This window comes from Pongo abelii, chromosome 5, assembly GCF_028885655.2.
Source record: "Pongo abelii isolate AG06213 chromosome 5, NHGRI_mPonAbe1-v2.0_pri, whole genome shotgun sequence".
Taxonomy (NCBI): Eukaryota; Metazoa; Chordata; class Mammalia; order Primates; family Hominidae; genus Pongo; species Pongo abelii.
In genome coordinates, this window is record NC_071990.2 from 20,752,713 (window position 1) to 20,776,958 (window position 24,246).

The 24,246-nt window shown below is 36.2% G+C and overlaps 1 protein-coding gene across 5 annotated transcripts in view; it reads left to right on the top strand.

Moving 5' to 3' along the window:
• Positions 1-24,246, top strand: part of CDKAL1 (CDK5 regulatory subunit associated protein 1 like 1) — a 715,037-nt gene that overhangs the window by 215,911 nt on the left and 474,880 nt on the right. For all 5 annotated transcript variants that reach the window (XM_054557269.2, XM_024248919.2, XM_054557271.1 and 2 more), the window contains one exon: positions 2,409-2,505. In XM_054557269.2, coding sequence (XP_054413244.1) covers positions 2,409-2,505 — 97 coding nt within the window. The remainder of the gene's footprint in view (positions 1-2,408; positions 2,506-24,246) is intronic.

Consider the following 24,246-nt stretch of genomic DNA (forward strand, 5'->3'; position numbering starts at 1 on the left):
TTCATGCTCTAACAACTGCCCTGAGCTTTCTCTGCCTCCATCTCCATTTTTCCTATTCCTGTCTTGCCAATAAAATCCTCCTAGATTTCTTCATGAAGCTTTTTCCTGTGTTTTCCTTTCTGCATATTCTTTTTGCCTTCGTGGTATGTTAGCTGTCCATCTCTCTGTCACCAAGGACACCTTACTCAATGCTGTGTTTTTTATGTTCTTTTATATTTTAAATATTATAAACCGTAAGCTTGTTGAGTGCAAGGCACTTGTCTTCTTCATTACCGTGTTCTCTTAAACACTCAGCGTAATAATGTCTTAGATATGCTTAATGAGTAATTGAATAGCATTTTAGGAAGCAGGCTTTTTAAATTTGGATTTAATTATTAGTCATCTCAACGTCTCTCTTGGATGTTTGGCAGCGATTCTAGGTGTTATAATGAAAGTTCTTGAAGAAACTTGATGTTAACGTCTTTGTATACATGGCTAATGAAAATGGAAAGATTTTTTTGTTTGATAAGGTATTTCACATTTAATACAAGAAAAGTATTTATATGCAATGATGTGCTTGGTACTGATAAAAATTAAAACCAGGCGGCAGAGCCAGGCAATAATTCTCTTGGATGTGTTACGCAATCTACCAAAGTCAGATTTGTTTTTATTTCGTTAACAAGCTTTTTCAAGATTCCAAGAAGAAAAATTATACCAAAGTGTTCTAAGAAGCTATTGAAATGAAATGCAGGTGCTGTTAAAATAGTATTTTGTACTCTGTCTATTCATTTATTTAATCATTCTCTCTGTACTTCCCAGAAAATTTTGATGTGGCTGTTTATCACAAAGAGCCCAATTTTTTGTTGGCATCTAGTTCTGAATTTGTACTCTTGAAAAAGTTGACAAAGACAAAGAAGTGTGCCACGTTTAGAGACCTTTCACTTTATAGTAGTATAGTTTAATGTCACACCTACAGAAACTGAGCTGCTAATACCCTTACCTTTCTCAGCTGGTTTCAGAAACCTAGAGGTTGCTTGTAGTGGTGGGAGGAGGGACCCAATTTGGTAAATAATACGCAGTGCCCAAAGACTCAGCAATAAAAGTGAACAAAGCATCAAAACACACTCCAAAACCCATACACTTGCAAAAGAATTAAAGACTTGAAAATTTAATTTTAAGATGGGCAAAGGATTTGAGTAGTTTCTAGGAGAGGATATAAGTTCTGCTTTATTCACTACTGTCTTCTAGCACAAAATAAATGTTTGCTATATATATGCATACCCGAATGAATAACGTCACATCAAAACATATTGCTAGCACCCTCTTGAGTAAAGAAATGCTTAAAAAATAGCCATATATGTATACTTTTGAACCAGTATTTCTACTTCTTAGTTGTTTTTTTTTTTTTTTTTTTTGATACACGGTCTTGCTCTGTTGCCCAGGCTAGAGTACAGTGGCGCCATCATCATCAGTGGTGCTCACCACAACCTTGAACTCCTGGGGCTTCAGTGCTCCTCCTGGCTCAGCCTCCAGAGTAGCTGGGACTACAGACATGCCCCACCATGCCTGGCTAATTTGTTTATTTTTAGTAGAGACAAGGTCTCGCGATGTTGCCCAGGCTGGTTTCAAACTCCTGGGCTCAAGTGATCCTCCCGCCTTGGCCTCCCAAAGTGTTGGGATTACAGGGGTGAACCACTGCACCCAGTTACTTAGAATTTATACTAAGGAAATAATTACACGACAGAGTGGGGATTTCACATGTAGGTTTCTGTAATCCAGAAATATTTTCTCAAATATTCAAATATGTTTGTATGTACAAAGCACCAGCTTGTTTTCCCATATATGCTTGCATATGTGAGGGATAGTCTTGTGCCTGGAAGTAAGCATATGCAGTCAACTGTAGCATGTCTCTAGGGAGCAGGACTGAGGAGACAGGGGAATTACTAGCACGTGGGGTATTATACCTTTTATTTACTCTTCTCCGTTTCAATTTTTTCAAAGTGTTATTTTACTTTTATATTGGTCAAAAGACTAGGAAATAGTCTATTAAGTTTTAGGCATATTTTCTTTAACATTTAAAATAAGTAACCTACTTAGAGAGTTAGCTTGCCTATCTGGAAAATGTAGTTTTCAAGAATGATTCATATCCTTGGGAATAAAGTAAAAAATAATGATTTTTTTTTGTTTTATAATGAGACGGTAATGAATGGCATTATCAGATTGGACTGCTGTTGTGTTCTTTAATGCTACGATAAATAGACATATTGTACAGAAGTTTTATTATGTGTTCTTTAACCAGTGGTAAGAAAATCCTGTTTCATGTGAGATAGGCCTATTATTATTTGGAGAACTAATATGCACTAACAACAGTTACCAAGAGTATACCCATGAGCAAAGGAATTCACATTGTTTTCTCTTCAATCTTTTAGAAAAGCTCAAGAGGAGAACAAGAAAATTGTAGTGGCTGGTTGCGTTCCTCAAGCCCAGCCTCGCCAGGACTACCTTAAGGGACTGAGTATCATTGGGGTAAGCCTGTACCTGATGCAAAAAGAGAAAATCTTCTATTGTTAACACCTGTAATAGCCCCACATTTTATTTTCTATTTGTAGGTTATTTATAAGCTATGTTACACTTATGGCTGTCCTAAACATATTTTCCTTATTGTCCCTGAAATTGTCATTTCTGTGTAACTTTTTCACCTTAGCACAAAAACGTGTGTTAGTTTCTCTCAAAGAAAGAGCAACACAATAAAAAGCCATAGTGTGGAATTTACATCCTTTAATAACCCGGTCTTTGGCTGTCTATTACCATCACTTTCCAAGTCATTACAGTTTTTCCACCTCACTCAGCTACTTGCTTTTCACCCCCTAGTACATCAGTGCCTTTTTTCAAATGCCCCTCCTCCCTTATACCTACCACCACAAGTCTCAGCTCCAACAATACAACATTCTGTAAAGCCTTTTCTGCCTACTCTGTGTAGTCCTCCATAATTTTCTCTAGTTTCTCTTTGCTTACTGTGCAGTTACCTGTCATATAATTCTTTGAATAAAGCCCATCTGTCTATTTAAATTGTTAGCCTCATGAGAATAGTTTTTCAATCTTTTTTTAAAACTCTCACCATGTTTCTCTAGCCTTTCCCGTGATACCTGGCACATAGTAGGCACTCAATAAGTGTTTGTTGATTGCCTGAAAAAAATCTTCCCATTGTATTTCTGTTAGCATACTTTTTTTTTGGCGGGGGGGTGGGCAGTCAGCTCTGTGAAGTAAGGAGACTACTGTCTATTCTCTCTCTCTTGTTCTTTGTAGTCAATTACTCTTTACAAAATGCCCTGAAGTAGCTGATATTCAGTCAATATTGGTTGATCAAATGATGGTGCTTCTTCCTTCCCAATATTCTGCTGAAGCTGTAGGTGATAAGCTCAGCAATGTTGTTTGTTTAAAAAGGCTACATTAATTTAAAAAAATGTGTAAAAACATCATAAGCTCATAGAAGAAGTTTACATGATTAATTGGCATCTGCTTTGAACTTTATGATAGATTTTTCCTTATTTGATATACTACTGACAGGTTCTTGTATCATGTTCTCAGTGTAATGAACTTGTTTTCTGCTGTGAAGTCCTTACCCCACTAGCAAATTTAATAATCTTTGAACAAACATTCTCACTTTCTACAAACAGAACCTGAATGTTTGGTAACTTTAGTTTGTTTTCACCATTTGTCTGTTTGCATTTTGATTTCTCTTGGTTTAAGGAATGAAATGAATATGGGACTCCCGAGTTATCTTTTCATGTCAGACCAACTTTCTCTATAAACATAATCCTGCTGTGGTAGGGAAATAGGAAACTAGTTGGAAGTCTTTTTTAGAGATGGAATGTGGTAAAAACTTGGAGTTGATCTTAGATTTCATCTCAAGGAATTAAGTTAGAGAATAGCAGAATTTCTCTAGTATGGCAAAAGGCTCTTCTCTGCATACATTATGGCAACATTTTTTAAAACTCCATTGTGTGCAGGGAAAAGCATATGTTAGGATGTACAGGAGATTCTCCAGATACAGTGTAAGGGAGGACACTCAGTGCCATTAATGTGAGTTCATTTGCCAATGTCACAGCTTTGTGTCGGTCCAGTTTTCAGGGCTGACATAAAGCTGTGACACTGGCAGATAAACATTTTTTTTTCTATTTAATCCTGGACCTTTGTTGTTCTGTGGTTAACATTCATTTTCTTTAAACTTCTATTTTAAGTTCAGGGGTACATGCACAGGTTTGTTATACAGGTTAAACAGCATCTGTTGTACAGGTTATTTTTATCACCTAGGTACTAAGCCTTTTACTCATTAGTTATTTTTCCTCATCCTCTACCTCTTCCCACTCACTACCCTCCAGTAGGCCCCTGTGTGGTGTTACCCCAGTGTGTCCATGTATTCTTATCATGTAGCTCCCACTTAAAAGTGAAAATATATGGTATTTGGTTTTCTGCTCCTGCGTTAGTTTGCTAAGGATAATGGCCTCCAGCTCCATCCATAGTCCTACAAAAGACATGCTCTTGTTTTTTTTTATGGCTGCATAGTATTCCATAGTGTTTATGTACCACATTTTCTTTATCCAATATGTCATTGTAGGTTGATTCCATGTCTTTGCTATTGTGAATAGTGCTGCAGTGAATATTCACATGCATGTGTTTTTATGGTAGAATGATTTATATTACTCTGGGTATATACCCAGTAATTAGATTGCTGGGTCAAATGGTAGTTTTGCTTTTAGCTCTCTGAGGAGTTGCCACACTGCTTTCCATAATGGTTGAACTAATTTACCCTCCCACCAACAGCGTGTAAGTGTTCCCTTTTCTCCACAGTCTTGCCAGCATCTGTTATTTTTTGACATTTTGATAATAGCCATTCTGACTGGCATGAGGTAGTATCTCATTGAGGTTTTGATTTTCATTTCTCTAACAATCAGTGACACTGAGCTTTTTTTCATATGCTTGTTAGCCGCATGTATGTCTTCTTTTGAAAAGTGTCTGTTCATGTCCTTTGCCCACTTTTTAATAGGGCTGTTTGTTTTTTCTCTTGTAAATTTGTTTATGTTCCTTATAGATGCTGGATATTAGACCTTTGTCAGATGTATGGTTTGCAAACATTTTGTACCATTCTGTAGGTTGTCTGTTTACTCTGTTGAGAGTTTCTTTTGCTGTTTTGTTTTGTCATATAGTCCCATTTTGTTACCACTAGTAGTCTTTAGGTTTATCTTATTTTGTTCATTTACAATTGGAGAAATAAGAACACATTTTGAAAAGTGAGTAGAAATAAAATCTATATTTCTATCACCATAATGCATTTATAATTTTGCTTATCTTCTTCAGACTTAACCTTTGCATCTTTTACTTAATTGTAATCTCAAAACTATTTTGTATTCTTATTTCTCGATGTTATTTCATGAGTTTTTTAACCATTTTAAGTGTGGCATTAGTGTTCTATTGAAGGATATAACGTAATTTACCTATTTCTTAATTATTGTATTTAAGAATTTTCTAGTTTTTAGGAAATATACATAATACATTAATGCTCTCACTGGTCTTTTAAATTTTTTAAATTTAAAATTGGTATATTTTGAAAAGTTTCTGAAAGTGGGGTCACACTATCATTAACATTTCAGAGGTGTAATTTAATTATATATTTACCAGCATTAAATATTATTAAAGTATAAGATTATTATTTGCTAATATCATTTTGTAGAGCATTTTTTTCTGTGGCAGGTATATTACATTTTATTTATCATCACTGACTTTTTATATATGAAAATTATGTCCACATAACTGAAAATTTTGAAAACAAATTACAAATTAGGAAACAAAATTATCTAAATTTTATCCTTAGAGAGACCTACTTTTGAATAGAATTGTTCTGTAGAATTGCTATAAAACTAGAAACCTTCTCAAATATAGTGAGTTACAGTGAAATAAAGAAATGAATTATATTTTATACAAAGAGAAAACAATTCTGAAGTCCAAAAAGAATAGCTCTTTAAATTCAGTGACGGGAAACTATTTTTAGCAGGAAGTTTAGAATTATATTGCGTGATTGAGTAAAGAATGCTATTCCTTCACAAAATTTCTATGATGGGAGGATGTTAATAGAGTTGGAAGGAAGAACAACTGTAACTGCATTCTTTGCTTTTACCTTCTGCTAGCCTTTATCTGTGTCACCTTACAGTACAGGAAGAGTGTGTCAATTCTATTGACCAGGCAGTTAAAATAAAAAACTTCCATGAGGTGGGATCATTGGGTGAGCAAGCTGCTTATTGTACATCTGAGTTAAAGGACTTTTATTGTACTTACCCATGTTTGAAAGTGCTCATAGCATATTGAAAATGCTCATAGCATAGGCATTTAAGAAGATATTAATAGATAAAGAGAGAAATTACTACCATCATAACATGCTAGTTTCCATCAATATAAGCCTGTAGGAATGGGGCATTTAGTTTAGTAATCAAAACAAGGCAGTGTGGTGAGAACACGTGGTAAGCAGTTTTTTGACCTCTGGGCCTTTTATTGTCATCTGTCCCACTCTCTCCTGAAATCACCTAGTTGTGATTAATATTATTTGTGTGATGGTGCGTGGAAAGAAAATAACAACATCGAAACCAGAAATAAAGCCTGCCATCCTCTGGGTCCAGATGCACTGGCTTTGGTGGCTGTAACCTCTGCACTTCTCCCATCTTGGAGCAAAAATCTGTGCACAAACCTGTCTAATTTCTTCACAATAGAAGCGGAGAGAGAACAGATTTGAAAACATATATGTCTTGAATAAAAAGTTTTAGCCAAAGCCTTTTTCACAAGATAAGAAACTATCTTAGCATGAAGTGAAGTTTAAGTTTTATATCTAGATGATGTACATTTCTGAGTGACCAGTATAGAATCAATATCTTTTTGTCTGTTTTCAGGATCTTGAAACATTTTACCTTACAGTTAAAAATTCCCTTTCTCTTTTAACAAATATAGTTAATCATCTACCTTAGAGTTTTCATGCAGTGCCATTTTTATTACTCTTATTTGTTTATGTCATTTATGTTAGCTGTAGATAGTTTCATATCTTGTGAATATATCTGTTTGAATGTTTCTGTTTTTCTTTTAGGCTAATTTGTTGGCAGAAAGTTTCTTTTAGATTAGTTAACCAGAACATAGGATGTTCTCTTAACATTTGCAGTAAAAAAAGAGTAGTAGACTTCAGGCATCAGAAAGCCTAGCTTCAAATCCTAGACCTGCCATATCATTATTTATTTGGTTCAGCAAGTACTTACTGAGTGCCTACTGTGTGCTTGGTGTACTGTTCCTTGCACAGTACTATGCAGGCACTGGGAATGCAGCAGTATATAAAATTGTCCCAGATCCCTGTCCTCACTGAGCTTATGTTCTGGTTCTTAGGGAGAGAATTCTGGTTTGAGTCCAGAACTTCTCCAGCTTCCTGGAGAATCTAGTCAGATGGGTCCCTAGACCACAGTGAGATCAATTAGCTGGGAATTTCTCTTTAAGGCTCAGATGGAAATGCCCTTGGTGTCTGCTGGTTGTGAGTTGTGTTAGGGAGAGATGAGTGAAACAATATTTATTTACTGAGTTCTTCTTCCTAAGGTAGTGTTATTTATCAGTTATTACAGTATCCATTATTAACAGGAATAACATTTATTAGGAAGTTAGGCTCTCATTCTATTACTAGAAAGTGTGTTTATGAAATTGTGTGCTTTGTGTAGTTTTTCTGTGTTAATAACATGGACCGCATTTGAAGTTATTCTTGGTGTTAATTCACTGGACTGATCATTGTAACTAATTATAGTTCTAGAAATTCTAAATAAACTGCAAATTAATAGGTTGTAAAATGTTAAAACATGCAATTCACAATGGAATATACAATTTGATATTGAAAATTTGTAAATGACAAGACTTCCTCATGTGCCAGCTGTGAGCCCTGCAGGCAGGTGAACATTTTCTTTGGCGAGCCGAACAGAAATGTGGTTTAACACAGGTGTCCACTTATCTCAGGGACTATTACCAGGTTGATTTGCAGTGGTTAAACGTCTTTTCAGGCAGGCTGCTCTAATCTCGAAAAGTGAAACAGGATTGACTTTTGACTATTTCAAATGCGAGCACTTTAATTTTGAAAATTATGTGTACAGTTAAAGCTGCATTTGAACGGCTAAATTTGCGAATATTTCCATCGTACACCATGTTGCAAAAGGTAAACAGATTCACAAAGTGGAGCAGTGTCGCAGTAACAGTGGGGTCAGTATTGGGGGCAAGGCTTGAGGAACTCTCTCCTTCTCCTGTTTGCCCCTACTTCGAACATTTCTTCTTGCCATGTTCTATTTTTTTACCTTCCGTTGTCTAAAAGGTAGTATTGTGAGAGAATGACATGTAAATTTAAACATCCATTTATGTTTTTCCCTTCCTTGACCTGTTGGTTTCACTTTTTTTGGCATCTTCTAATCTCACCTGTATTCATACATGTTTCACCTATTGAATGATTAAAATGTAGTATATCATAGTGATTAAGAGTATGGATTCAGGAACTAGATTGCATGGGTTCATATCCCTGCAACACTGTTTCTTAGCTGCATGACCTTGTACAAGTTACTTAACCTCTTTGTACCTCAGTTTCTTCCACTGTTAAGTGGTGATAATAATAGAACCTGACTGAGTTTTTTAAGGGTTAAATCAATTAATATGGCCGGGTGCAGTGGCTCACGCCTGTAATCCCAGCACTTTGGGAGGCTGAGGCGGGTGGATCACTTGAGGTCAGGAGTTTGAGACCAGCCTGACGAACATGGTGAAACCCTGTCTCTCCTTAAAAAAAAAAAAAAAACAAAACACAATTAATACATGTAATTGTGCTTAGCACGGAGCCTGGCACATAGTGCTGTGTATTTGCTGTTTTTAAAAAAATTAACTAATGTACTTAGTAGTAGAATGAACATTGAGCACAACTATGTGCCTGGAACTAAACCATTTGCTGGAGATACTGAGCTGAATACAACATATATTCTCCCTAAAGACCATGAAATCTGAAGAGAGGTGCAAATCCTTGTGATTAATCTGCATAGGGAGAAGGGCTGTGGGCACACAGAGGATGCAGCCATGCTTTACATAGGCCTCTGATATTAAGTAGTGGTTTAATGAGTGGAGAAAGGAAAAAGGACTTTCAATCAGAAACAACAATATAAGAGTAGGCACCTGTGTGTAAGATGCCTGGAGGGGAATAGGATCATCAAGGAGTGAGTGGAGTGGGGAATGTTAAGAAGTGTAGTGTGGAGTTGTGCAGATGAGTGATGAGTACAATAGTGAGGGTGGAGAGAAGGAAGGGGGTTGCACTCAGTGAACCACAGGACAGGGTAAAACACTGTGTTGGGGCAGCGGGGGAGGATAGCATGAACAGGTGAAGGCAAGAAGCAGTATAATGTACTGGTTGTCTCTTCATGCCCTTTGTTCATTATCTGTCTGTTTTTTTCTTGTATGTTCATGATATCAGTTTTTTCTTATTTGAATCACATTTATTGAGGTGTAGTTAACAGTTAAATTCACTTTTGATGAATTTGGACAGTCACCACATAGTTTCCATTGTGCTAAAAAGTTATCTTGTGCCCTCTCGTATTCAACCATGTCTACTCTTCCCATGCCACCAGTCCTTGGCAACCATTGATGAGATCTCTGTTCCTATAGTTTTGTCTTTTTGAGAATGTAATATAAATGAATATATTATTTGTGTTTTTTTTCTTTTCCTTAGCACAGTGCCTTCATCCATGTTGTTTCATTTATCATCCATGTTGTTTCATTTATCAGCAGTTGTTACTTTTTAGTGCCTAGAATTATTTCACTGTGCGGGTGGACCACAGTTCATCTCTTCACCAGTTGATGGATATGTGTGTTGTTTTCAGCTAAAGGCTATTACGAATAAAGCTTCCATAAACATTCATCCACAGGTCTTTGTGTAGATACATGTTTTTATTTTTCTGGGGTAAATAAATACCTGGGATTGCCAGGTCATATGGTAAGCATCTCTTTTGCCTTTTAAGAAGCTGCCATTGTTTTCCAAAGTGGCTATTCCATTTTGCATTTCTATCACCAGTCCCAGCTGCTTCACATCTTAATCAGTACTTAGTATTGTCAATTTTTAAAAAAATTTGACAATTCTACTAGGTGTGTTAGTGATGTCTCATTGTAGTTTTAATTTGCTTTTCTCTGTTGACTAATGATGTTGAGCATATTTTCATGTGCTTCTTTGCCATCTATATATCTTCGGTAAGGTATTCAAATCTCCTATAGGACTTATGTCCAGGAGATATAATGACTCCAACTAAATAGTAAGAAATCAACCTGTTTTAACATGGAGAAAATATTTGTCAGTCTTTTTTTTCTTTCTTAATTTTTAAAATTTATTTTAAAGAGATATGAGATCTCACTTTGTTGCCCAGGCTGATCTCAAACTCTTGGGCTCAGATCCTCCTGCCTTGGCCTCCCAAAATGCTAAGATTATAGGCGATCATTAAAAAAAAAAATGCCCTCTCATATTCAACCATTGTATCTCATTAATATATATTTTTAAAAATAAATTTTGTTGTACATATTTGTAGTTTGTAACATGATGTTTGGGATACATATATAATGAAGCAGATTTATATATCAGTCATCTCAGATTTACTATTTTTATGTCAAGAGCAGCCAAAATCTGCTTATTTAGCACAATCCCTAACCCATTTCCAGCTCTCCCTCCCTTGCCTCTGGTAACCACTGTTTTTCAATTATTTCTGTGTATTTGAGCTTTTCCTTTTTTTATCCCACACATATCTAAGATCATGCATTATTTTTCTTTCTGTGTTTGTCTTATTTCACTTAGCATAATGTCCTCCATGTCTTTCCATGTTGTGGCAAGTGGCAGGATTTCCTCCTTTTTAAAGGCTGAATAATATTCCATTGTATAGATACACCACAAGGCACTTAGGTTATTTTCAATCTGGGATGTTGTGAATAATGCTGCAATGAATATTGGAGTAGAGATACCTTTATGAGGTAGGGATTTCATCTCCTTTTGGTATATACACAGAAGAGGGGTTGCTGGCTCATATTTGTCATTTTTTATTGTGTTTTAAAATTTTGATATAGTTAGAAACATAGAGTTTTGGAGGGTGGGTGGGTAATTTGTAACGTGGTTTCAACATTTGAAAGCTATGTTCCCCAAGGGAACATGTCTGATAAAGTGTCTAATGTTTTCTCTCTCTCTCTCACCTTTTTTTAAAATACGAAAAGGATTTATCCAACTGTCAATCCATTTGTGTGTTACTGTGATGGACACTTATTGATAGGCTCTGTAGAGCCATGGATTTTATTATTATTTTACATATTTATATATACTGTACATTTACCTTCTCTGCCTAGTACAGTGTCTAGCTTAATATTTTTTGAGTGAGTATTAAATTATAAGATATGGATTTAACTTTAATTTTTTTCATATTGTTCCTAGTTATTCCAGCAGCATTTGTTTAAAAATTTTTCCTTTTTCCTTTTGCTAACTCTATCATATGTTTATGTGTTCCTTCCTCTCCCCTCCCCTTCCTTCCTTTCCCCTCTCCTCTTTTTTCTTTCCTTCTCTTTCTTTTGAGGCAAGGTCTTACTCTGTCCCTGAGGATGGAGTGTGATGGTGCACTCATAGCTCACTGTAGCCTTGACCTTCTGGGCTCAAGCAGTCCTCCCACCTCAGCCTCCCAAGTAGCTGAAACTATAAGCACATGCCACCATGCTGAGCTCATTTTTAAATTTTTTGTAGAGACGGAGTTTTGCCATGTTGCCCAGCCTTGTCTCGACCTCCTTGGCTCAAGGGATCCTCCTGACTCAGCCTCCCAAAATACTGGGATTACAGGCATGAGCCACTGCGCCCAGCCCATGTTTATTTCTTAATTAGTATATTAGTTTTCTTTGCTGCTCTAACAGAGTATCACAAATGTAGTAGTTTATTTTTATTTATTTATCTTTATTTTCTTTTTTTTAATTAAATAGAGACAGGTTCTCACTATGTTGCCAAGGCTGGTTTCAAACTCCTGGACTTATGCAATCATCCCACATTGGTCTCCCAAAGTGATGGGATTACAGGCGTGTGCCTCTACAGTCGGCTAAACGTAGTAGTTTAAAACAACACATATTGTGTTATCTTGCAGTTTTGGAGGTCAGAAGTTGGATGTGGGTTTTACTGGACTAATATAAAGGTATTAGCAGGACAGCATGTTTTTCTGGAGGCTCTAGGGTAGAGGCTATTTCCTTGCCTTTTCCAGCTGCTATAAGTTGCCGTGTTCCTTGGTTTGTGGGCCTTTCCTCCATCTTGAAAGCCAGCAACGCTGTCTCTTCCCCACACTTGTTCTGTCATTGCTTCATTCTGCCCACAGGTGGAAAAGGTTCTCAGGTTCTTTTGACACTCATGTGGTTACATTGGGCCTACCTGGATAATCCATGTTAATCTTATCTCAGGTCCCTAATCTTGATCACATCCAGAAAGTTCTGTTTGCCATGTGAAGTAACATATTCACAGGTTCAAAGATTAGGACTTGGATGTCTTTGGGAGATTATTATTCTGCCTTTTATGTATAACAGAAGTTATGTTTTGGCTTCCCTGGGCTGCATTGGAAGAAGAAGAATTGTCTTAGGCCACACCTAACATACGCTAACACTAACACTAACAATAGCTGATGAGCTAAAAAAAATCGCCAAAAAAAATCTAATAACGTTTTAAGAAAGTTTATGAGTTTGTGTTGGGCCACATTCAAAGCTGTCCTGGGCCACATGGGGCCCAGAGGCCATGGGTTGCACAAGCCTGATGTATAAAATTGTTTATTAATTGGTATTTTACATCTCTAATGTGTATTTGTTTTAGTTATAATATTACTCTGTGTTTAACTTTAGTATCACTTTTTAAATGATCTTTTAATTTGTAACATGTTCTGTTATTTAATAGGAGTATTCTGATGTCCCAAACAATGTTTCTGTGTGTGATTGAGCTTAGCCTGTTGAATTTTGTTTTTATTGCTGAAGGGGGTTTGTGCCTCCTTTACCCCTCACCCCTACAGAAAGTTTAATAGGTATTTTAGTTGCATTTAAGAGGAAGAGAGGTTCCTGGTACCGATCCTCATTTTACTGGCAACCTTCTAGCCGGGCTTCATCTTTCAATTAGTTGTTTTTATCTCCAACTCAGTATTAGTCACTCACTGGTACCATTCAGGTGAAATATGCCTTCAGTGTTATGAGGAGTGTACTGTCACATAACTTCTGTTGAAAGGGCTATTTCTACCTTTGGGGAAGAATCTTTTTGAATGAAGAGATTAAAGTGAAAATATACTGGGAGATGAGTATTAAAGTTAAATCACACATAACATCAAATGCTCTTTTGTGTTACACTGCAAGCTTGCTCACAGGCTTGTGAGTTCAAGAAAAATCTTCTCATAGTGTTGAAACACATTAAGCTAGCTTAGTGACTGCTGTCAGCTTCCCCACATTTAAGGGATTTGGAAATTGAGCCTCCCCCATTACTATGTAAGGTAGGGACTTGGCTTAATAGAGAAGTTAATATTGAACTTTGACTTGTCAGATGCTGATTATTCAGTCAAACTTCGTTATGGTAAAGGGGAAACATCTGAACATATATTTGATGGAAAAGACTTCATATGTATAGTTCTTAATGGAGATGGAAAGAAGGGCATTTCTTTCCTTTTTTATTGTATATATTTAAGATGTACAATGTTGTTATATATACATAGTGAAATGATTACTAGAGTCAAGCAAAATAACTTATCCATCTCCTTCTGTAGTTACTTTTTATGTTTGTGTGTAGTAAGAGCACCTAATATCTACTCTTAGCAGATTTTCAGTATACAATATTAAATATAGCCCTGATGATGTAATTAGATCTCTAGACTTGTCCTACATAACTGCAACTTTGTACCCTTTGATCTACTTCACATTTTTCTCCTCCTCCCCACTCCGGTAATCCCCAGGCTACTCCCTGTTTCTCTGTATTTGACTTGTTTTAAGTAAAGATTTTACACACAATTGAAATCATGCATTTTTTTTTTCCCTGTGACTGGCTTAGTTTACTTAGCATAATGTCCTCCAGGTTCATCAGTGTTGTCACAAATGACTGGATATCCTTTTAAAAATGTTGAATAATATTCCATTACTTAAATATACCACAATTATTTTATTCATTCATCCATCGATGGATACTTAGGTTTTTTTCACATCTTGGTTATTGTGTATAATGCTGCATTGAACTTGAGAGCACGGATATCTCTACAGAGTGCTGATTTCATTTCCTTTGGATATATAAAGATTGCTGGATCATATGGTAGTTCTGTTTTTAAGTCTTTGAGGAATCTTCATACTGTTTTCCATAACGGTTGTACCAGTTTACTTTCCTACCAACAGTGTGTAAGGGTTCTCTCTTCTCTACTTCCTCTCTGACACTCGTTATTTATTGTCTCTTTGGCATGGCCATCCTCAGTGAGGTGATAGCTCATTATGGTTTTGATTTGTCTTTCCCTAATCATTATGATGTTGACCACCTTTTTATATATGTTTTCATTGGCCATTTGTATGTTTCCTTTGGAAAAATGTCTATTCAGGTCCTTTGCCCATTTTTAAATAAGGTTATTTAATTATTTTGCCATTGAGTTGTATGAATTCCTTGTATATTTTGGATGTGAACCCGTTATCAGGTATATGGTTTGCAGATATTTTCTCCCAATCCGTAGGCTTCCTTTTCATTCAGTGGATTGCTTCCCTTGCTGTGCAGAAGCATTTTAGCTTGATGTAGTCCCATTTGTTTATTTTTGCTTTTTGTTGCCTGAGCTTTTGGTGTAATATCCAAAAAATCAGTGCCAAGGCCAATGTCAAGGATCTTTTTCCCTATGTTTAAGGAGAGAGAGTTTCCTCCCAGGAATTTTACAGTGTCAGGTCTTACATTTAGACCTATAATCTGGAGCTGATTTTTATGTATGGTGTAGTATACAGATTCGATGCAGTTTCTATCAAAATTCCAATGACATTGTTTGCAAATATAGAAAAACAGTTCTAAAATTTGTATGAAATCACAGGAGACTCTGAATAGCCAAAACAGTCTTGAAAAAGAAAAAGTTGGAGACATAACACTTTCTGATTTAAAATTACAGTCTAAAGCTATTGTGGCTAGCAGTGGTTTGTGCCTGTAATTGCAGCAACTGAAGAGGCTGAAGTGAGAGGATCTCTTGAGGCCGAGAATTTGAGATAAGCCTGGGCAACATACTGAAACCTTGTCTCTAAAATAATAATAACGATAATAATAACAATAACAAAAATTAGCCTGGCATGATGGCATACTCCTGTAGTTCCAGCTACTTGGGAGGCTGAGGCAGGAGGGTTGCTTGAGCCGAGGAGTTCCAGGCTGTGGAGAGTTCCAGGCTGTGGCGAGTTGTTGTGATTGTGCCACTGCACTCCAGCTTCAGCTTGGGAAAGAGAGCAAGACTCTGTTTCTAAAAAAAAAAAAAAAGCTCTAGTAATCAAAACAGTATGGTACTGGCATAAAAACAGACACATAGACGAATGGGGACAGAACAGAGAGCCTAGAGATAAAGCCAAGCGTACCAAGGATATGCACTCAACTAAAGTTTTTTCAACAAGCCCACCAAGAAGACACAATGGGGAAAGGATAATCTCTTTATGGTGTTGGGAAAACTGGGGAGCCACATGCAAAAGAATGAAACTGGACCTGGATGTCACTTTTTCCTTTTACAGATCAGTGGAGTTTTCAGGTAGTTTTAAAGTTTTGGTTGTGATATTTTTTAATTGGAATTAAAATGACATTGTCTTTTTATTTATTTATATGCAATCAAAATTAAGACAGCTAATAAGAAAGTACTTTGCATGTATGTTTATATATAATATTATATATAATATAATTTATATAATATATAATATATAATTATATATATAATTATATATAATCATATATAATATAATTATATATAATATATAATTATATATATATAATATTAATTATATGTATAATATATACATATAAACATACATGCAAAGTACTTTCTTATTAGCTGTCTTAATTTTGATTGTATATAAATAAATAAAAAGACAATGTTATTTTAATTCCAATTAAAAAATATCACAACCAAAACTTTAAAACATATATAAAATATATATATAATATAATATATATAAAAAATATATAATATAATATATATAATATATAATATATATTATATATAATATATATTATATTTTATATATATTATATTATATATATTTTTTATATATATTATATTATATATATATTTTATATATAATATATTATATATATATTTTATATATAATATATTATATATAAAAAATATATATAAATATATAATATATATTTTATATATATATAAAATGTATTAACTTCTTTTACTCCTGAAAGGATTTGAGGTATCTTGGGATAAAATCAAGAGATAGTAAAACCCCAGCCAGATTCATGAAGTCTTAATAAGAGTCATACCAACTAATAGAGAAATATGGACAAAGAGCAGTTTTTCACATTTTTAATATAATTAGCCTGAGCAATGTTGTTAATATTATTCTATTAACCCTCCAGTGGCTTTCATTTGCAAATAGAATAAAATTTAAACCACATAGCATGAACTGCAAGATCTCACATACTCTTTCTCCGATCATTATGTGACCTCATCTCTTACTACTGTGTCCCTAATTGCTGGCCTTCTTTTGACCACACAACCCATTTATGTTATTTCAGCCTCTCAGTCCTTGTACTTACTCTTCTGCTGGAGGTTCGCATTGATGCTTCTGTCAGTGGTTCAGGTCCCTGGACTGATGCTACCTATTCAGTAAGTTTAACTGGACCGCTGTAGAAAAATTTTGCTGTCTACCTCCTACCACTAATCCCAGATTTTCTTTTTTTTTTTTTTTTGAGATGGAGTCTGACTCCATCCCCCAGGCTAGAGTGCAGTGGCGCAATCTCGGCTCACCGCAAGCTCCGCCTCCCGGGTTCACGCCATTCTCCTGCCTCAGCCTCCCGAGTGGCTGGGACTACAGGTGCCCGCCACCATGCCCGGCTATTTTTTTGTATTTTTAGTAGAGATGGGGTCTCACTGTGTTAGCCAGGATGGTCTCAATCTTCTGACCTCGTGATCTGCCCGCCTCGGCCTCCCAAAGTGCTGGGATTAGAGGTGTGAGCCACCATGCCCAGCCCCAGATTTTCTTTTTCTTTTCCTTTTTTTTTTTTTTTTTTTTAAATAAAGATGGGTCTCGCCGTGTTGCCCAGGGTGGTTTCAAACTCCTAGGCTCAAACAATCTTCCCGCCTCAGCCTCCCAGAGTGCTGTGATTATAGGCATGAACCACCACATGTGGCCCCAGATTTTAATTTCTTCATAGTGTCTGTCATTGTAGCAAATGAAGATTTTCCATTATTTGCATGTTTCTTTCCCCTAATTAGACTATAAGGTCCATGAAGCAGGGATGTTGTATTTTTTGTTTGTTTGAGTCAAGGTTTCGCCCTGTCACTCTGGCTGGAGTGGAATGATGTGATCACGGCACACTGCAGCCTTGACTTCCTGGGCTCAAGTGATCCTCCCAGCTCAGCCTCCCAAGTAGCTGGGACTACAGGCACATGCCACCACACACAGCTAATTTTTCATTTCTGTAAAGATGGTGTCTCTAGTTTTCCAGGCTGGTCCCAAACTCCTGGGCTCAAGTGATTCTCCCGCCTCGCCCTCCCAAAGTAGGGACATTGTATTTTTCACTGTTATGTCCCCAGTTACTAGAACTTTGTAGTTCATGGTTAGTGTTTAACAAATATTTTTCAAATGAATGTATTTATGCCAATGGTGATTTGTGGGGGAGAGTTTGGAGAAAATAGTTGTTGTCTGAGTCTCTTGAAAGTTCAGGTTCAGTTGAATGGCATTTTATGGTCATTTAATAATAACCCCCATGTGCGTAGGAAAAGGGAGATTCATCAAGTGGACCACCTATCTGCCATTCCTGGACAAGATCTACTGGGAATCACTGGCAAAAGTCTATCTTGATATCCTTGTGCCTCAATTCTCTCAGCCTCAGAAATAACAGTACTATCAGCCAGGTGCGGTGACTCAACGCCTGTAATCCCAGCTCTTTGGGAGGCCGAGGCGGGCAGATCGCCTGAGGTCAGGAGTTTGAGATCAGTCTGGCCAACATGGTGAAACCCTATCTCTGCTAAAAATACAAAAATTAGCCAGGCATAGTGGCAGGCACCTGTAATCCCAGTTACTCAGGAGGCTGAGGCAGGAGAATCGCTTGAACCCGGGAAGTGGAGGTTGCAGTGAGCCGAGATTACACCACTGCACTCCAGCCTGAGCAACAGAGTGAGACTGTCTCAAAAAAAAGAAAAGAAATAACAGTACTGTCTCCTCCTGCCTAGTAGTGTTTGAGGATTAAGTGTGATAATGCACATGAAGTGTCAGTGTAGAGCATGAAACAGAGTAATTGTTCAAGAAATGTTAGCTGTCACTGTGTTATTTCTAGTCATTAACTTATCTAGCTGCTGGTTTTTCAGGAAAAAAGATACTTCAAGTGCATACTAAAACAGAGCCTTCGACTGCAGAGTAGTATCAGCTTGTTCTCTGGCAGCTTCAAATGAGTGGACTTTTTTTTTTTTTGAAAGTCTAGTTGGCAAAATTGTGTTTGAGATGTATGTTCGTTTCCTAAGGCTGCCATAACAAATTACTGTAAACTGAGTGGCTCCCTTAGCCATTCCCTAAAGCTGCACTTTTCAGTGTGGCTGCAATAGCCACATTTGACTATTTAAATATGAATTAAGTTCCTCAGTAACAGTAGCCACATTTGAAGTCTGTAATAACCACATGTGGCTAGTGACTATCATAGTGGATGGCACAGCATATAAACATTTCCATCATTGCAGAAGGTCCTGCTGACAGCACTGCTCTGAGTGATTAGGATACTTTAGAAGAGCATTTTTATTTGCTTTGGGTGCCATTGTGTAGGCTTGTTTCTTCAATACATGTCTAGTTATAAATTTGGAATAGTTGATAATAGCTGAATAAAATATTTTTGTGGCTTTCTTTTTAAAGTTCTGCAGTAGAATGACTCATTAATGTTATTTATGAATTGTTTATACACCAACTCCTTTCTTCATTGTTGAGAACATATGGAGTCAGTAATAGAACATACTGCATGTCTTTTTTTGTGTATATTTATAACTAAGTGCCTCAAAGACACAAGATACCGTTTTATTTATTTTATTTGAATTACATGCTAGAGAATAAGCTCCTGTGTATTCAGGGCCTCAATTTATAGTATTAATTAAGAACAACTTTCCTTTTCTCCCAGAATGAGTTCAATATATTCTTCATTACTGTATGTGAATTTTGAGTTTGTTTTCTTGCTCTCGATTGTTTTTTCTTCTTTCTCTGCCTCCCACCCTTCATTTTTTTTTTCTCCTGACGTTTCCCTCTTCCATGTAACTCCCCCTCCCCTGAGTCTTCTCTCCCTTTCCCCTTGGTCTCCCCTTTTTTCCCTTTTCCCCATTGCTTCCTCCATTGTTTTCATTACTGGAAACCAAAATGGACATAATATTTTCTTTAAATCATTTAATAAACTTCTCTTCTGTTTGTAATCAAGTACTTAAATTTTTTTTTATTTTATTTTACAGTTTTGGCAGATCTTTCTTTTTAAGGTCCTGGGGTTCCCACACACCATCCAGTGATTTAAATTATCATGTGTTGGCAATATCCCACTTCCTGCCATAAAAGCAAATGTAATCAAGTACTATTTTAAATTAGAGGATATATTTTCAGCTATATTTATTCAAGCAAATTCTGTATGACCATCAGGGTCGCCATCTTCATCAGGGCCATCTTCGTTTCTTCTGTGTGCATGCACACACGTACACACACACATACACACAAACACACACACACTCTCAGACTTTTCATTTTGATATAATATCACTCAGAAATTTTGCAAAAATAAAGAGTTCCTATATGCTCTTTACTCAGATTCCCCAAATATTAACCTTTTAACACATTTTCTCATTCTCTTTATGTGTACACATTTTCCCCCTGATCCCGATCCTTGTGAAAGTGAGTTGCAAACATGATGCCCTTTTCTTCTAAATACCCATATATTTCAAAAGCTACAACACACTCTTAAATCACTATAGTACAATTATCAGTATTAATACAATACTATAAACTAGTGTATTAGCTTTATTCAGATATTGCCAATTGTTTCAATACTGTCCTTTATAGGAAATGAAAAGTCTCAGATTCATAGTAGCATTCAGGTCAGGTCTCTTCAGTCTCCTTTAATCTGGAACATATCCTCAGTTTTTCCTTGACTTTCATGGCGTTGACATTAGAACCTTTGACCACTCTCAACTTTTTTTTTTTCTGTTTGGTAATAACAACTTTACTGAGATATAATTCACACACTATGCAATTCACCCATTTAAAGTGTACAATTCAGTGCATTTTAGTTTATTCATAGAATTGTATGACCATTACCATAATCAATTTTAGAACATTTTCATCATTTCAAAAAAAAACCCAGGTACTTCTTAGCACTGCCTTTTGTTCTCCCTCTGCCCATCCAAAGACAATCACTAACTGACATTGTCTCTGTAGATTTTCTTATTTTGGACATTTCCTATTGTGACCTTTTTGTCTGGCTTCTTTCACTTTGCATTTATAGCATGTAACCATACTTCATTCCCTTTTATGGATTAGTAATATGGTCAGGCACCACGTAACAACTTTAATCAACGATGTATATAAGTCAGTGGTCTCTTTAGATTATAATACAGTATTTTTACTGTACCTTTTATATGTTTAGATTCTTACCATTGTGTATCAGCTGCCTGCAGTATTCAGTACAGTAGCAGGCTATACAGGTTTGTAGACTAGGAGCAGTAGACTATACTATATAGCCTAGCTGGGTAGTAGGCTGTACCGTCTGGGTTTGCGTAAGTACACTCTGAAGTTCACACAATGGAGCGTTGGCCTAATAACACGTTTCTCAGAACATATTCTGTCTTAGTAATGTGTTGCTGTATTTCATTATATGCATATGCCACATGTTGTTAATCTGTTCATCAATGGATACTTGCATTCTCATTTTTTGCCTATTATGAATAATGCTATTATGAACATTTGTGTACAAGTTTTTGTATGGACATGTTTTCATTTTTCTTGGAGTTATAACTAGGATTGACATTATTAGATTATATGGTAACTCTGTGTTTAATCATTTGAGGAACAGGCAGCTTGTTTTCCAAAGTGCTGCATCATTTTACTACATTCCCATCAGCAATGTATGAAGGTTCCAATTTCTCCACATTTTCACCAACACTCATTATTATCTGTATTTGTGTGTGTGTGTGTGTGTATTTTAAGAGACAGGGTCTCACTCTGTCACCTACACTGGAGTCCAGTGGTGTGATCATAGGTCACTGTAATTTTGAACTCCTGGGCTCAAGCGGTCTTTCCGCCTTAGCCTCTCAAGTAGTTGGGACTACAGGTGAGCACCACTGTGCCTAGCTAATTTTTAAAAATTTTTTGTAGAGACAGGATCTCGCTGTGTTGCCCAAGCCGGGCTCAAACTCCTGGCCTTAGTGATCTTCCCATATTGGCCTCCCAAAGTGCTGGGATTACAGGTGTGAGCCACTGCACCTGGCTGCCTGTCTTTTTGATGATAGTCATCCTACTGGGTGTGAAGTAGTATCTCATTGTGTTTTTTCAATAATGATAAACTGTACATAAAATACAATTGACCACTGTAACCATTTTTAACTGGCGTGGAGTACATTTACATTGTTGTGTAGTCATCACCACTATCCATCTCTAGAATATTTTCATTTTCTCATACTAAAACTCTATACCCATTAAGCAATAGCTCCCTATTCCTCCATTACGGTTTTGATTTTGCATTTCCCGGTTGGCTAATGATGTTGAGCATCTTTTCATATATTTATTGGCCATAAGTATATTTTCCTTGGAAAAGTGTTTGTTCCGATTATTTTGCCATTTTTAGTTGGGTTGTCTTTTTATTATTGAGTTGTAGAAGTTCTTTATAAATTCTAGATATAAGTTCCTTACCAGATATATGATTTATAAAAGTTTTCTCTCATTTTCTGTGTTGTCATGTTACTTTGTTGATGTTGTCCTTTGAAGTACCAAATGGTTTGAATTTTGATGATATCCAATTTATTTTTTCTTTTGTCATTTTGTTGTTTGTGCTTTGGCATTACATCTAAGAAATCAGTGTCTAATCTAAGATTCATGTAGATTTATGGCTGTGTTTTCTTCTAAGAGTTTTATAGTTTTAGCTTACCCTTAACTTTTTAACAGACTGCTTCCTCTGCATGTTCTGACTTTTCTCTAGAAATATGGCTTCTTATTCAGTCCATGTGCTACAAGAGTGGATGCAGTGCTTTTGAGCTTTTATATTTTTAACTGCATAGGAAAACATTTTTCTTTCTAGTTTCATCATGGAATTATCTTATATTTTATTCATTTTATTGTCTGTCTTCTATCCTTAATTGATATCTTGGTCATTCACCCACATCCGGTAGGAAATTTGACCAACTCTTTCTTATCCTATTCATGTCTTTATTATCTTTGGCAATCTGAGTGTCTGGATATAATGTCTTGGCAATATTGTCACCTCTCACTTCATCATACATCAGTTCCAGCGGTCATCACCTACACCTTGTTTCAGCAACCTATTCCCATTGCCAGATACTGGACCTTACTATTCTTCAGAAATACTAAATGCCTGTGTCTATATTCTAGTTGTAACTTTCTGTCCTTTTTCTTTTCTCTTTCCTTTTTTTCCCCTTCATTTTTTTCTTTCTCCAACCCCCAGCCACTTCATTTCTTCTTTTCTGGCTCTATTTCTTTCCCTGTCTAACCTATTTGCCAAACTTTGTCTCATCTAAAATGTATAGTCAACTTTTCTTGTTCCATTTTCTTTCTAGTCCATTCCACAAATCTCTTAGTGTTGTTTCATCAGTCCTTTCAACCATCCTGGTATAATTTAGATGCTCAATAATTGATGAGTGAATAAATGGTGGTATTAACAAACCTTGGGTCAATCTGTTTGTCTGTTTGGCTCCTACTGTAGAACTGCTGGGACTTGAGAAAAATTATAGCTCTACTTGGAGTTATTGTTATAAATTCATGGTCTCATATTTCAACTGGTGTCCCAATACTGTGTGGTGAATTTTATGTGTTCTTAGTCATCACTGTCTCTTGTTTTCTGTAATAGGTATTTGAAAACATTCATTCTGTTATTGTTTTATGATATGCTTTCTAACTCTTAGCAGATGAACTTCCTGCTTACTTTACTGAGAAAAATTGAGGGCAACAGGTGGGAATATGCTTAGATTCTCCCTGACCTCTACAAGAGTACTAGCATCTTTTCCCATGCTTTACCCCTAACCTCTTCTTTCAGGAGATGAAGAGTTGGCCCTTTTCTCACTCTGACTTGTTCTCTATTCTTGTTTTAGATTTTGCTCGGTCTACTTCCTGAAGATCATTGCTCCATCACTTGTTTTTCAGTCTACAACTCCTTTTCCTACTGCCTTTCTCTGCTCAAACTGCAAAAAAAGAAATAAATAGTTGCTTGTACTAACCTAAACCAAAATATAATATATTCAGTATTCTCTAGCCATCAAGAGTCTTTCTTCTCCTTCCCTTTCTCCTCAGCTTTTTACTAAGAGTAGTCAAATTAACTCTGTTTTCTTACGTATAATTCATTACTACTGAACTCACTGCTTTCCCTAAGTTTGATTCCCGTATTGTTAAATCAAACATATTCATTTTAGTCTGTATACTTACGTCTCTGTAGTATTTGGCACTGTTGGTCACTTCCTTCTCTTTGAAATCTTTGTTCTGCTGGCTTCTTCAGTCACATTCTGTATGGAAGCCACATGGGCTCTTATAATAAAACCAGGGCCTAATGGTTCCATTGTTTCCTGGTAGATGCATCTCCAGTTAGGTAGGTCTGTTGGGGGCTGAAAACCTAACATTGTCTGAGATTTACTTGCCTTTGGCAGTTTCTTAGTAATTATTGTTGCTGCTGCCATCATGTTGGGCTGAGTGGTCAGAGGCAGAATGGAGTTCAGGTCTGCTCTCACAAGCCTTTCTTCATTTTCTGTAAGATACTGAGACCAAAGGAATATTTTTATTACCATTTCCTTCCTT